General features: G+C 41.5%; 1 protein-coding gene across 7 annotated transcripts in view; it reads right to left on the bottom strand.

Moving 5' to 3' along the window:
* Positions 1–14851, bottom strand: part of Wdpcp (WD repeat containing planar cell polarity effector) — a 242957-nt gene that overhangs the window by 15288 nt on the left and 212818 nt on the right. For 6 of the 7 annotated variants that reach the window (XR_009584944.1, XM_060365184.1, XM_060365187.1 and 3 more), the window contains one exon: positions 9954–10110. The exons of the other annotated variant lie outside the window; for it this stretch is intronic. Coding sequence is in view for 5 of the 6 variants with exons in the window: in XM_060365184.1 (XP_060221167.1) it covers positions 9954–10110 (157 nt within the window). In the remaining variant the exon portion in view is untranslated. The remainder of the gene's footprint in view (positions 1–9953; positions 10111–14851) is intronic. 7 annotated transcript variants of the gene reach the window in all.

A 14851-nucleotide genomic window follows, 5' to 3' on the forward strand; every position in this document is an offset into this window, starting at 1 on the left:
TTGCTGCCCCGTGTCCTAGAGGTCTGCAGCTTTGGATCTGCAGGACCAGCCTTTTCACAAGCTCCGGCAGTTCATAGATGAGGTAGATGCTGGGGTGCGTGAACGCACAGCCCTGGATCTGGGCCTGGGTGGTATCTGAGCTGTTAAGCCCTCCAACCTGCACCGCCAGGGTGAGCTCGTCAGCACTGCCAACTGCCTCAGGTGTGTGGGGGGGGCAAGCTCCACCTCACAACAGAAGAGTGGTGGGCCAAGCTCTTTGGCTCACTCCCTTGGGGCTGGCCCACCAGGTCTCCCCACAACTAGGGCCAACTTTACTGTGCTGCCAGGAGAGGTGCAGGGCGCCCTCCAAGACTGCTGCAGCCAGCAATAGGCGGGGCCAGTTTTCCAGAGTGCTACAGCCCCTGAGGGGTTGGGGCCAGCTCTGCGCAGCTCTGGGACATTAGTGTGGTCCCAGGCAGCAGCCCAGACCAGGGATGTCTGCATGGTCTTTAGTGGTGGTTTGAGCCTTGAACACAGACACAGGCCCCTCTGCTGCTGCAGGGCCACAGACCCAGACATGGCCCTCAGCAGCGGCACAGGCTGGGGTTTCGTCATGGTCTCAGGTAGCAGGGCGGGCTGCTCGCAGCAGGCTGTTCCTCTCCACCCTCATATCTCCAGTTCCACCTCTCTTCACGGTGCTCCAACTCTTCTGCTTCTCCATCTTCCCCATCTCTCCACCATGTATTTATGCGTTACAGTAGCTCCTGCTACAGGTGGGCCGTGCATCTGAGGGGCCTCTGGGTGTCTTCTGCCCACCTCCGCGTCCTCCTCCGCCTTCAAAACCTTTTCTTAAGTTGCTTTTTGTGTTGTTAGTAATTTCAGTGGAGATGTATTTTAGTTTCCCCCTTTAAGAGGCCTCAACATGCCATTAGGTAAGCATTAGCCGTACAACAGAAGGAGAAGCTTCCAAACGAAAGCAGTTACATCTACTGGCCACTATGTGAATGGAGTATAATGCTGGCCCTCTCTGTAGTACAGAGCCTTTATGTTGATATATCTCTTCTACTCTTGGTTGCTTCAGCAATTTTTTCATGAAAGGAGTTTGAATTTTGTCAAAAGTCTTTTTCTCTTGAGATAGTATGAATTCTTTTTGTCTTTGAGTGTGTTTATGTGGTGCAGTATGTTTACGAAATGTCTTCACTGAGCTGAAATACTGGAATACTGGAATGAACCCAATTTGTGATGAATGGTCTAAAATTTTCTGTCTATTTATTTGTGGTGTATAGGTGTGTGAACAGGCCACAGTGCTCATAAGGAAGTCGGCTGATAATTTGTGGGAGTCTATTCTCTCCTTCCACCGGGTGGGCCCGACGGGTGGAACTTAGACCACCAGGCTTCACAGAAGGTGCCTTTACTAAATGATCCACTTTACCGGCACTCTTCTCTAGTTTTAGAGATTTTACACCTACACACACACTTTCAGACAAGGTTTCACGGAGCCCACTGTAGAGCTGAGAACTTGCGTGAACTTCTGACCCTCCTGCATGCATCCCCCATGTGCTTGCACGGCTGGTGGATGCTGAGGATCGAGCTTGGTTTTCATGCTAAGCAGACGACCAACCACGCTACATCCCAGCCCGAATGCCATCTGGTATATTCTTTCTCAGAAAACCTTTATTTGTTTTATGTGTACAAGTGTTTTACATGAATGAGTTACACTGTCACTGGTGGAGGCCAGACAAGGGCTTGGGAATCCCCGGAACTCGAGTTTCAAATGGTTGTGAGCTGCCGTGAGGGTAACGGGAACTGAACCCAGGTCCTCTCCAAGCAGCAATTGTTCCTTGACACTGAACCATCTTGCCAGCCCCTTCTGAGGCACTTGTGAAATATCTGTGTGTATTTATTGAGAAGTTTTGCACCTGTGTTCATGAGGGAGATTGGTCTATAGTTTCCTTTATCTTATTATTATGTCTTTGTCTGCTTTTGTTATCATTCTGCAAAGAGTCTGGGTGCATTCCTTCTACATTTCCCAGAATAATTTGGGGAAAACACTGATGCTAGTTCTTCAGTGGTCTGCTGGAACTCCACAGTGAGCTTGTCCTTGCCTGAACACTTCAAGGGAGATTTCATATTACTGCTTCAACTTCAGTGCCTGTAATAAACCTGCTTACGATACTTATTTCAGATTGTTTTTATTATTGTTGTTTGTTTGTTTTTCATGCGACAGGGTTTCTCTGTGTAGCCTTGGCTATCCTGGACTCATTTTTATAGACCAGGCTGTCCTTGAACTCACAGAGATAGGCCTCCCTCTCCCTTCCTGAATGCTGGGATTACTTACAGGCATGTGCCACTGTGCAGGGCTTCAGATTTGTTTTGCTGTGTTGTTTTGTTTTGGGTTTTTTTTTTTTTAAACATAAGCCCTATGTCTCTACAAATTCATCCATGCCTTCACAGTTTTCTACTTTATCTTTTTTTTAATTTTATTGATAACTGTTGAAATGTCTCTTTTTTTTCATCTCTAGTTTCTTAATTTGGATCAGTATCATATTTCTCTTAACTACGTTAGCTAAAAGTTTATTAAATTTCCTTATTTTATTTTCAAAGAATCAACTCTTTGTTTTCTTGGCTGTTTTTACATCCATGTTTATCCAGACCTTCTTCTTTCCATCAACTGACTTGTGCTTGTTTTTCTAAGACCCTAAGGTTTTTCATTTGGTTATTTACTTAAGATTGCTTTGACTCTTTTTTCCTTCTTTTTTATTTTTCTTTTTCCTATTTTTTTTTTTCAAGTCAGGGTTTCTTTGTGTAGCCCTGGCTACCCTGGAATGCATTTGTAGACCAGGCTGCCTCGAACCCACAGAGATCTGCCTTCCTTTGCTGGGGCTAAACGTATGTTTCACCATGCCTAGATGACTCTGCTCTTTAAACCTATCTGCTAGCTTGTGCCTCTTTATTGGAGTGAAATCTATATCGGCAAAATTCAAAGTATAGGGACAGTATGAAAATGTGAAAAGACCAGTTTTTGCCTCTAGTCACTTGAGAAAGTAAGAGAACACTGACGATACTCTATTCATGTATTAGTTATTCTGGGAGTATGTGGAAGAGCTCAGACCACGGATTAATACTGCACTGATAGAGGCAAACAAAAGAGACAAGGAGAGAGAGGTTAGGTAGTTCTAAGACTCTGCATCCCCTTCTGGCCTCTCTGGGTACCAGGCACATACATGGTGCACTTATACACAATGAGTCAAAACACACATATACAGCAAAAAAATACAAATGTAAACGGCTTCCTGAGATGGTACAGGAGGTAGGAACACAGCAGCTCAACTGATGGTGCTCAGGATTCAATCCCACTCTTCTTGGGTTCACTCCCAGACTCTAAATCCATCACTTGGGAAGGCTAGGCAGGAGGATAAGATAATTGGGAACCTCTCCCATCATCTCCCATCCCTCTGCCACTATGACACATTTGTCTCTGTTTGTCCCCCACTGCACTAACCTTCCTTTAAATGTCTACCATGGAGAGTCCTCGGTACAGTGTGGACACTCTAAGGCTCACTCTTACACCCTGGCTCTGCTGTCCTTCTAAGGAGGAGGAGGAGGAAACTTCCCAGTTCCTCTGGACTAGATCCTCGGCTTCCTGTTTTGCATTGTAAAAATTCTTATTTTGCTATTAAGTCAAGACACTTTCAGACATCAACCATCTCCTCTGACAGCTATTATTTAGCTTTCCCTAGTTCATTCCCAGGAAAATCTGCAGACCCTCTCAGTGTATCATAGACCATCTTCTTCCATTCTTGACAGAAAGGAAGTCCAATATGTAATTTCTAAAAGTAATTATAATAAAACTCGGCATATTCAAACACATGGCGTGTTTACTAAGAATGACTTTAAAAGAATTTTTATCAATAAAAAGAATAAATGAAGCACTCCTGACTCAAAAATTCTAAAAGATATGAAATCAAACTGAAATGACCGACAGGGAAGAAGAAGGGTTGGAGCATTAGTGGGGGAGCCAGCGTCAGCCTCCACATGGGCGTAAATATTCTGTTTGTGGAACATGTGTTCACCACTGCAACTGTTCAGTTCTGTGTTAGAGTCAAACGTCGTCTTTACAGTGAATGGATATGGCTACGGTCCAGTAAAACTAAACTATTTTTACCAAGTGGCTGGCACCCAAGTGCAGTCTGCCAGTCTCCTCAGAGTAATCTGGAGAGTGATTAAAAGACACCAGAGGTGGGTGACCTCTATCTGCAGTAGAAATAGAAAATAAAACTTCACATACCCAGGTCCATACTCATGGCTCTGGCTCAGTGTGGGGAGCGCTGGAAATCTGCCTGTCCCCTTTGTTATAAGCACTTTAAAGAACTGAGCAAAAGAATCCAGAGAGCAGCATTAGCAAATGGAGACACTGTTTTCACTGGGCCTGGAATAGCTGTGGAACATCCCTTCAAGAAGACCCTGCTGACACGGCCTTGCTACGGCCTGTGTCCCTCTTTGAACTGTAAGACGAAACTCAAGGAAAGGGACACAGGAGTGAGTACAAGCTGAATCTGGACCAGCAGAATTCTGCCAGCGTATGAGAAAGGTCTTTGTATCTGCACTGATGGAGGTGGCAACTGGATCTGAGCCAAAGCTGCAGGGAATCTTAAACAGGGCTCCAGGCAGCTCACCAGAAAACACAAGGGTTGCACAGGGGCAGGGCCAGCACTGCAACTGGATGCCTGAAGGATAGGCCAGAGGTGTGACCAGCGTCTGAGTGGGGCCTCATCTTTGCAGCACTGCCTATTGTCCAGGTCACACGTGTAACCCAATCTACCAAAGGAAGGCCTAGAGGTAAGAACAGGACAGCCATGGAAACAAACAGCTGCTGAGAGCCAGCACTAAGACACTAAGAAGAGCCAAGTGACAGGCAGACAGACTGCCTTCATGCTCTGTACCAGCTCTACCCAGCACACTTACTCTGTGTATTCTTCATTCATATAGTTTTTATTTAATATTCGTGTCAACTTAGCAGGCCTGGTCTGTTGCAGTGTTCACTAGTTCCTTCTCCTCCCTTCCCCTCCACTTTCCATTTGTTTCCAGTAAAGCACACAGTCTGGCATGGCCTGCAGGATCCATACACCAGTTTCCTGAAGCAGAGTTATACATGTCACGACCACCTCGCCCTCCAGCCTTTGTCTCTGCCACACTAACTTCTATTACATCTCCCCGTCAACCTGGTATTAACCACTAATCCTAGCTTGAGTTATCCTTCCTTTCCACTCATACCCACAGTAACTAATCTATAACATTGTACCCTTTACTCCTCTAATAATTGGTACTTAAAAGTGACTGATTCTTTATTTCACTGTTACTGTACTTGTACTGTGGGCCTACCCTTTGATGGTCTTGGGGCTGCAGACAAATTCTACTTGCAGTGTAGTGATGGGGGAAGGTAGAGCCTGGCCCTTTACTACCAGCCTGGCAGAGAACAACAACACAGCAATCATGGGCATGCAAATGGCTCCTCTGACAGAATAAGTTTATGTCAAATAAATAAATAAAAGTGTGTTAATTATTATTAAATTATTAAATTCAACCAACCACCTAATGCAGATGTGCAAGTTCTGATGCAAAAAAGAAGGTAACATAAAAACCAAAGAAACATAACTCCTCCAAAAATTATTAATCCCACAATAATGACCTTCAGTGTAAGTGAATTAAATCCCAGACCAAAAAACAAACAAACAAAAAACTCAAAACCTACCTTAAAAGAATGAGGATAAATAAGTTTAAAAAAAATCTAAGAAGACACAAACTTCTGAAAAGATTTTCAGAAGACACAACAACTGAGTGAAATAAGGTAGTCTCAATACAAGATATAAGAGAAGAATTCAGTAAAAGGATGAAGGGATGTGGATTCTGAAACAAACAAATGAACAAAGAAACAAACAAACCCAAAATGAAATACTAGAAAATTAAATAAAAAAGCTCCATTTAAGTCTTCAAGGAAGGGGTAGAATATTTGACTTTGTAGACAAGGTGAAGGAATTTATACAAACAAGGAAGAAAGAAATTTGGCTACTTCCAAGATATATGAGACACTATGAAAACACCAAATCTAAGATTCTTAGTTAGATATAAAAAAAAAAATTTGAAAAAAAAAATGATAGCAGAAACTTAGGGAGATTCCAGTCCAGACACAGGAAGCATTTAGAATGCCCAACAGACAAGAAAAGAACCTCACAATGTCATAGTATATTCACAGTACTAAAATACAGAACAAAGTAAGTAGAGAAGTCACCAAGTCACATTTAACAGCAAATTTCTCAACAAGAACTAAAAAAAATCTAAGAGGCTGGATGATAAACACGTTTAACATAAATACAAAGACAAAAATGTATCATAGGAGCAGTGAGCTGTGTCCCCCTGACCCTATGCACTCCATTTTCCAGACCAAAACTCTGCCTACATTCCTGGAGGCCTTCCAGCACCAGGGACAAACAGATGGCTAAAGGCCAGTGTAAGAACACACTCAACCAAATCTAGGGCAACATGGCACCTCCAGAGCTCAGCTATCCTACTACAGCAAATCCTTGATATCCTAACACAGCTGAAGTATAAGAAAATGACCTTAAATCCAGTCTTATAAAGATAATAGAGGCCTTTAAAGAGGAAATGGATAAATCCCTTAAAGAAATACCGAGAAATACAATCAAGCAGGGCAAGGACATGAATAAAACTGTTTAAGACCCGAAAATAGAAATTGAAGCAATAAAGGGAACACAAAATGAGGGAATCCTGGAGATGGAAAACCTAAGTAAGAAACCAGACACCACAGATGCAAGCATTGCCAACAGAATACAAGAGATAGAAGAGAGAGCATCAGGCATAGACGATACGATATTTCTTCTGATAACACTGGTCAAAGAAAATGCCAAATCTAACAAGTTTCTAACAAAAAGCATCTAGGAAATTTGGTACACCATGAAAAGACTAAACCTAAGAATAATAGGAATAGAAGGAGAAGATTCCCAGCTAAAACACCAAGAAAATATTTTCAATAAGATCATATAAGAATATTTCTCTTATCTAAAGAAAGAGGTGCCTATAAACATACAAGAAGCTTACAGAACACCAAGTAGATTAGACCAAAAAAAAAGAAAATCCTTCTACCACATAATAATCAAAACACTAAATGTACAGAACAAAGAAAGAATATTAAAAGTTGTAAGGTAAAAAGGGCATATAACATACAATGGCAGACCTATTAGAATTACACCCGAGTTCTCAACTTTAAAAGCCAGAAGGGCCTGGGCAGATGTCTTGCAGTCTCTAAGAGACCACATACACAAGCCAAGACTACGATACCCAGCACAACTTTCAATCACCATAGATCGAGAAAACAAGATATTCCATGAGAAAACCAAATTCAAACACTATCTATCCACAAATATATCCCTACAAAAGATACTGGAAAAACTCCAACTCAGAGAGCCTAAATACACACAAGAAAACAAAGAACAATAATTCCACACCAGCAAAACAAAAAGAAGGGAAGCATCCAAACATACACCACACACATGCATACACACACACTACACACATAAATACTATACGCACTACACACCACACACACACAGCAGCATCAAAATAACAGGAATCAACACTCATTGATCATTAATACTCTCAACATCAATTCTCCAATAAAAGACACAGACTAACAGAATGGATGGGAAAACAGGACCCATCATTCTGCTGCATACAAGAAACACACGTCAGCAACAATGATAAATTTATTTCAGAGTAAAGGGATAGAAAAAGATTTTCCAAGAAAACGCACCCAGGAGGCAAGCTGGAGTTCATTCTAATATTTAATAAAATAGACTTTCAACTAAAAGTAAACAAAAGAGATAGGGAAGGACACTTCACAGTCATCCAAGAAAAAACCTACCAAGATGATATTTCAATTCTGAATAACTATGCCAAATACAAGGGCACCCACATTTGTAAAATAAACATTACGAATGCTTAAATCACACATCAAACCCCAAACATTAATAGTGGGAGACTTCAACACCCGACAAGGTGTCTATTGTCCATTGTGTAAAGAAGCTAAGACAGGGAAAAGATGATGCAGACTTGGGAAGAGTATTTTGTTGGCTAATTAAAGATAAAAGTTTGGACCTTTTTACCTGTGCAAGCAGATAACCCAGCTCCTAGAAAACCTGAGGTTCTTAACTAAGAACACCAGTGTCAGGGATTGGCTCCTGAGGTCCCCAAAACAACAAAGGGTACAGCTGTTCCTGCTGATTGCCGCCAGCAGTAGACCGTAGGACTCTTATTGAATACAGCAGATATGTTGGTCCTAAAACACTGAGAAAAAAAACTGAAACTGAGCAGCAGGGTCCCTCCCAGAAAGATAGCCCTTACAGTGCCAGGAGGGGCTGTGTCGGCTGCCTTGAGAGAGCTGTCATCAAGTCTTATTCGGCTGTGGACCAACCTCCTGTGTGATAATCTAATGGCCTGCTAGGCAAGACCCGCTAGTGCAAAGGTGGCATGACATTTACGCAGGTGAGCAATGGGTTTTAAATTAAATTTCAGGAATGCTCCATATGGGGGAATTCATGTGGCTCTATAAACCTTGCGAATGACCCATGACTGGAAAGGTGATAAACCTTAGTGAGGAAGATACTGATGTTGTTTTGATAACTGACATGATGTGCCTGTTGGATTGTCTTCTGTCCTGCGGTCAGAGCAGCTTCACTCTGCAGTGGGCGGAGGTTGCTGCAGAGACTCCTCATGGATGTCAAGTGCTGCAAGGGCAGTTGTGGATTCTCAGCCATAGGTGGGACGTCGCTATCCCTTCCCTCCAGGCTCAGGCGACATCACACAGAGCAGAGCAGGAGAAGTGTGAGTGTGAGAGCAAAGGGCAAAATGCTGTTTTCTGGATGCTGCGCCACTGTAACTTTAGGGAACTGGGGTTACCTGCACAAGACTTTCGGGAGACGAGGCCTGTCAACATTCTTCCATGGAATAGGGACTCACGAGGCCTTGCCCCTTCTTGAGGACTTTCATAAATATTACGTGATTAAAAAAATAAGAAAACAATCTTTTTAAAACATTAAGTTTATGTCTATTGCCTGGATGAGTTTATATGCACCACATGCTGGTGGTAGTAGAGGAGGCCAGACCTATAGGCAATTAAATAATCGCTGGGAAGGGAGAGGCGTCTCCTTCTGTGCTATAGCCATTCTGGTAAGTTTCTCACATTCCTGTAAATAACCCCTTACTCATAGTCTTGTGAGTAACCTTAATTATGCTCATTTGGTTCACACACAAAAATAAAAACAAAAACAAACCTTGGAAAATAAATTCAATTAACATATTAAGAAGATTTTTACATCACGAGTAAGTTGTTTTCATTCAAAGAATGCAAGGTTGGTTCAAAATACGCCAATCAGTAAATGCGATACACCATTACAGAGTACACCAATACAAACTGCATCATTACCTCAGTAGGCTCAGGAGAGGCGGTTGACAGTTCAGCGTGTTTGCATGAAGGCCCTGAGGAAACTAGGTACGGAAGAAGCACATCTAATAGAACAAAGGCTGTGTATGTTAAATCTACAGACAAAGTTACACTCAATGAAAAAATCTTGAGGCCATTTCCTCTATAACTTAGAATGAGACAAGGGTTCTCACTCTCGCTACTCTCATTTAATATTGAGACTGGAGTCTTACAAATAGAAATAAGATAATAAAAATAAATAAAAGGGATAGAAATAAGAAAACAAGAGAATTTATCTCTATTTGCAGATGACATGACACAAAAATGATCCAATGGCATCTACCAGAAGGCTCTTACATCCGATAAAACTATTTTCAGCAAAGTGGCAAGATACAAAATCAACATACAAGGTCATATATAAAGTGCTGAATGCGAACTATTTCTTTATGTAGTAAACTTTCAATTCAACACATCTTACCTGTTAGAAGGGACAGTTGGCCTTTTCTTTTGAATAGTATGTTTGTGCATTGAACCAATGGAAGGATCTGGAAATGTGTTTTCTTCTTCAGGTGTTAAAGCCGAGCCAGCAAAAGCTTCATTTGGCATGTCCCTTCTGTCCAGGGCCCCCAGGAGTTCTGTTTTGTATACAATGAGTAAGCTATGAGAAAAATGAAAACAGACTTTCTGCTAACTAGTTTCTGTCTAACAACCTTCATGTGTGCAGCGCAGCTTTTCCCTTGTTCTCTGCTGTGCAGCACATGGCGGACGGCAGGGGCAGAGGACCCTGGTGGGTCCCGTCTCTTAGGAGTGCTGTCACTCTACTTTGCCAGTGGGCTAACTACAACAGTGTTCTCAAGAGCAAATTTGAAAATTCATTTCTATTTTGCCTTTTCACAGTCCTTTATCAACACTTTATAGTCTAAACTTTTCTTAATGTTACTCAATTGTCATACTAGTTTATTATTTTGGACAATTGTAAGAAATGATTTTACATTCATCTATACTACATAGAGTTAAGAGGAAAATCTTTTTAGGTGTTTTATGAGTATGTACATGCACTCTGCAGGAGAAGGACACACTTTTAACTGCATCTCCCCAGGCCTCCCAAATATCTGTTATTTTCTTTAGATAAGTATTATTTTAAGAATTTAAAGTGAGGCCACCGGCTATCATGTGGGGTTCAGGAAGCCCTGGCCTTTCCGGGCCTCAGTGAGTGAGTTTAGGTCTTGGAAAGGAAGGTGGAAGGCGAATACGGCACAGCAGCCTTTTTAACCTTAGCTTTTCCTTTTTCCTGTTTATTCGTGTCGTCCACTATCTGTTTCTCAGTGTCCACACCACATTGCTTCTGTCACCCTCTAGACGCCCCATCACAGCCACCAGCGAGGTTAAACCTGTGTTTTCTTCTAGGGGTTTTGTACTTCTGGGTCTGTCATTTAAATCTTTCATTATTCTGAGTTATTTTTTGTAAAAGATTTAAGTACTTAGGGTTTTATGTATGTACACAATTTCCAGGACACCACTTGCTGAACTTACTGAAGAAACACTGCCTTTCCACTTGTGGTCCCAACATCCTTGATGAAAACTGTTTGACCCCACACCTGAAAGTTTGTGGCTGGGTCTCTGTTGTGATCTATTCCATTGGTTTACAGGTTTACCTTTACTTAAGTGTCACAGTGTTTTCATTACTCTCTCCTTGAAATCTGGAAGAGTAACATCGGACATTGTCCTTCAGGGTTTCCTTAGCTATTCAGCTTCCTTTGCTTCCGTATGAACTTTTTATAGAGGGCTGTCAAGATGACTCTGTAGGTTCCCACTGAGCCTGAAAACCCAAGTCTGATCCCCAGAACCCACGTAATGGAGGGAGAAAGCTGACTCCTGTAGATGTCCCTCTGAGTTCCACATGCACACTATGCCACATGCTCGCAGATGCAAATGAATAAAAACATTAAAAATTAAGATCCGTCTTTGATCTTAAACCATCATGGCAGTTTGGCAGGAGTTGTACTGATGAGCCAGCTGCCTTTACTGGAGTTGCCATTTGTCAGTATTTGTTTGTTTTCTGGTTCATGAATATAAGATATCTTTCGGTTTTGTGTTTACGTGTCTTCCTCCTTGAGACAGAGTCTAAACATGTTGTCTGGCTAGATCGGAACTGCTGGACTCTGGGATCTTCCCATTTCAGTCTTCCAAATCTAGGGGCTTCAGGTGTGTGCTACCACACCTGGCTGTCTACTTTCTCTTGCAACAATTTTCAGTACAAATCTTTCACCTCCTTGCTAAGTTATTTTACTCCTTTTGAGACTATTATGGATGTTACTGTTTTCATTGTTAACTTTTTAGAGCACTACCCTTGAGCATGTTGACATGTTAATTTGTCTCCTGTCACTTTATTGGATTTAAAATTTAAGAGTTTTCTTTATGTAATAAGACCATGTAACTTGTAAACAGGCCGTTTTACTTGTTTCTTTCAGATGTGGGTGCTGTTTTTTTCTTTTAAAACTCATAGTTAACCTGGCTAGAAAAATTCCAGTACCTTATTAAATATAAATATAAATCAGACATCTTGTTTTCTTTGTCTACAGAAACAGCTATATTTATTTATTGTACTGTCTGCATGCATGTTCCATTGGCACAGAAGGTCAATTCTATCTTTCCACCATGTGGGTTCTGGGGACGGAAGACAGGCTTGGTGACACACGCCTTTACCTGTTGAGCCACCTTGGCAACTCAGGCTGTCAGTCTTTCATCCCTCAGTTTCCTATAAAACATAGGTTTGTCACATGTGGCCTTCCTTACGTTAAGATAATTTCCCTTCACTCTGTTTTGTTGAATATTTTGTGTCGTGGAAAGGTACTGATTTTTGTACATGTCATACCAGTATTGGGGTGATCCTTAAGCTGTGGTCCCTCATTCTGTTAGTGTGACAGTCTACCCAGACTTTCATTTGTGGAACTATTCTCGTTTTCCAGAAATAAGCCCTACTTGATCATAGTGTCCAAATTTTGTTTATATTGTTGAATTTGGTTTGCTGGTGCCTTATTAGGGACTTTTCCTTCAGTATTAATCAATCAGATATATTGGTCATTAGTTTTCCTTGCCTTTGCATGTCTTTGGTATTAGAACAATAACACTACCTTTTAAAAATGGTTCTGAGAAAGTCCTTCCTTAGTTTTTGGGAAGAGCTAGATGATGTTGGGAATTTCTCCTTAAATGTTTGGTAGAATTCTCCAGTGATGCCAACAGGTCCTGGGCTTTGCTTGGTTCAGAGATTTTGGTTACTAATTCATTTCACTTGCTAACTGTATGGCTATTTTGTTTTATGATCTGTCTTAGGCTGGCATGCTCTTTTATAATGCTGGATGAGCACCCTCATCTGGTGTGTTGGCTATGATTCCTCAGCGGTGTTTCTGCTTTGTTACTGTTGTCAATTTTATTGATTTTTTTGAAAGCTGTGCCTTACATATATCATTCTCTTTTTCTTTTGTCATTTTTCTATTCTGTTCTATTTCTCTGTTCTAATCTTGATTATTTCCTTCTGCTTCCTTTGGTTTTTTATAATAATTTTTTTAAATATTAATCACAGGTTATTTACTTTGTATCCCAGGCGTAGCCCCTCCCCCATTCCCTCCCAATCCCTCCATCCCTCCCTCATCTCCTCCCTGCCCCTTTCCAAGTCCACTGATAGGGGAGGACCTCCTCCCCCTCCATCTGACCCTAGCTTATCAGATCTCTTCAGGACTGGCTGCAATGTCCTCTTCTGTGGCCTAGCAAGGCTGCTTCTCCCTTGGGGGGGGGGGTGTCGAAGAGCCAGCCATTGAATTCATGTCAGAAACAGTCCCTGTTCCCCTTACTAGAGAACCCACTTGGATACTGAGCTACCATGGGCTATAGCTAAGCAGGGGTTCTAGGTTATATCCATACATGGTCCTTGGTTACAGAAACAGTCTCATGAAAGACCCCTGTGCCCTTGATATATTTGGTCCTTGTGGAGCTCCTGTCCTCTCCAGGTCTTACTAACTCCCCCTTCTTTCATATGATTTCCTGCACTCTGCCAAAGGTTTGGTTATGAGTCTTTAATATCTGCTTTGATACACTGCTAGGTAGAGTCTCTCAGAGGCCCTCTGCGGTAGGCTCCTGTCCTGTTACTTGTTTTCTCCTACATCCAATGTCCATCCCATTTGTCTTTCTAAGTAAGGATTGATCATCTTATCCTGGGTCCTCTTTCTTGTTTATCTTCCTTAGGTATACAGATTTCAGTATGTTTATCCTATCATATAGGTCTATATAAGTGAGTATATACCATGTGTGTCTTTCTGCTTTTGGGATACTTCACTCAGGATGATCATTTCTAGGTCCCACCATTTGCCTGCAAATTTCATGATTTCCTCATTTTTAATTTCTGAGTAGTATTCCATTGTGTAAAAGTACCACAATTTCTGTATCCATTCCTCCGTTAATGGGCATCTGGGCTGTTTCCAGGTTCTGGCTATTATGAATAAAGCTGCTACAAACATGGTTGAGCAAATGTCCTTGAATGGCAGAGAAAGACTTAAAGAAATGCTCAATGTCCTTAGCCATCAGGGAGATGCAAATCAAAATCACCTTACACCCATCAGAATGACTAAAATAAAAAACTCAAGTGACAACACATGCTAGAGAGGATGTGGAGAAAGGGGAACCCTCCTCCATTGCTGGTGGTAATGCAAACTTGTACAACCACTTTGGAAATCAATCTGGCACTTTCTCAGACAATTAGGAATAGTGATTCCTCAGGATCCAGCTATACCACTCCTAGACATATATCTAAAAGATGCGCTTCCTTTGGTTTTAATTTGTTCTTTTAATGGTTTCCTCAGATATGAAGTTAGGCTATTGGTTTGAGATTTTTCTTCTCTTGTATATCACAAACTCATGTTTTCCATTGTCTCAAGAAGTTTTAGAATTTATGATTTCTTTTTTTGGTGAATTGCATGCGTGTTGCTTTATTTTCAAATATTCATGGATTTTCCAGCTTTACTTCTTCTGCTGGTTTTTGTTTAATCCCACAGTGGTCAGAAGATATTCTATATGATAAATCTTTTATTAAAAGACTGATCTTAGGTGTGGAGGTGCAGCTTAGTAGAGAGCACTTGCCTGCTGTGGCTGAGGCCCTGGTTTTGATACCCAGCACAGAAAAAAATTTTTTTTATTAAAAGACTGATTTTATGGCCTTGGTTTGGTTATTCCTGGAGAATGTTCTGGGGGCATCGACAAGAACGAGTATTGTAGCTGAATGAATATTCTATATACACATGTTCAGCCTAGTTGGTCTATGGCATTACTGAATTCTCTAGCCCCTATGGAAATCATAAAAGAAACTGAAGTACTTAAAAGGTT

Source organism: Meriones unguiculatus, chromosome 12 (assembly GCF_030254825.1).
Source record: "Meriones unguiculatus strain TT.TT164.6M chromosome 12, Bangor_MerUng_6.1, whole genome shotgun sequence".
Taxonomy (NCBI): domain Eukaryota; kingdom Metazoa; phylum Chordata; class Mammalia; order Rodentia; family Muridae; genus Meriones; species Meriones unguiculatus.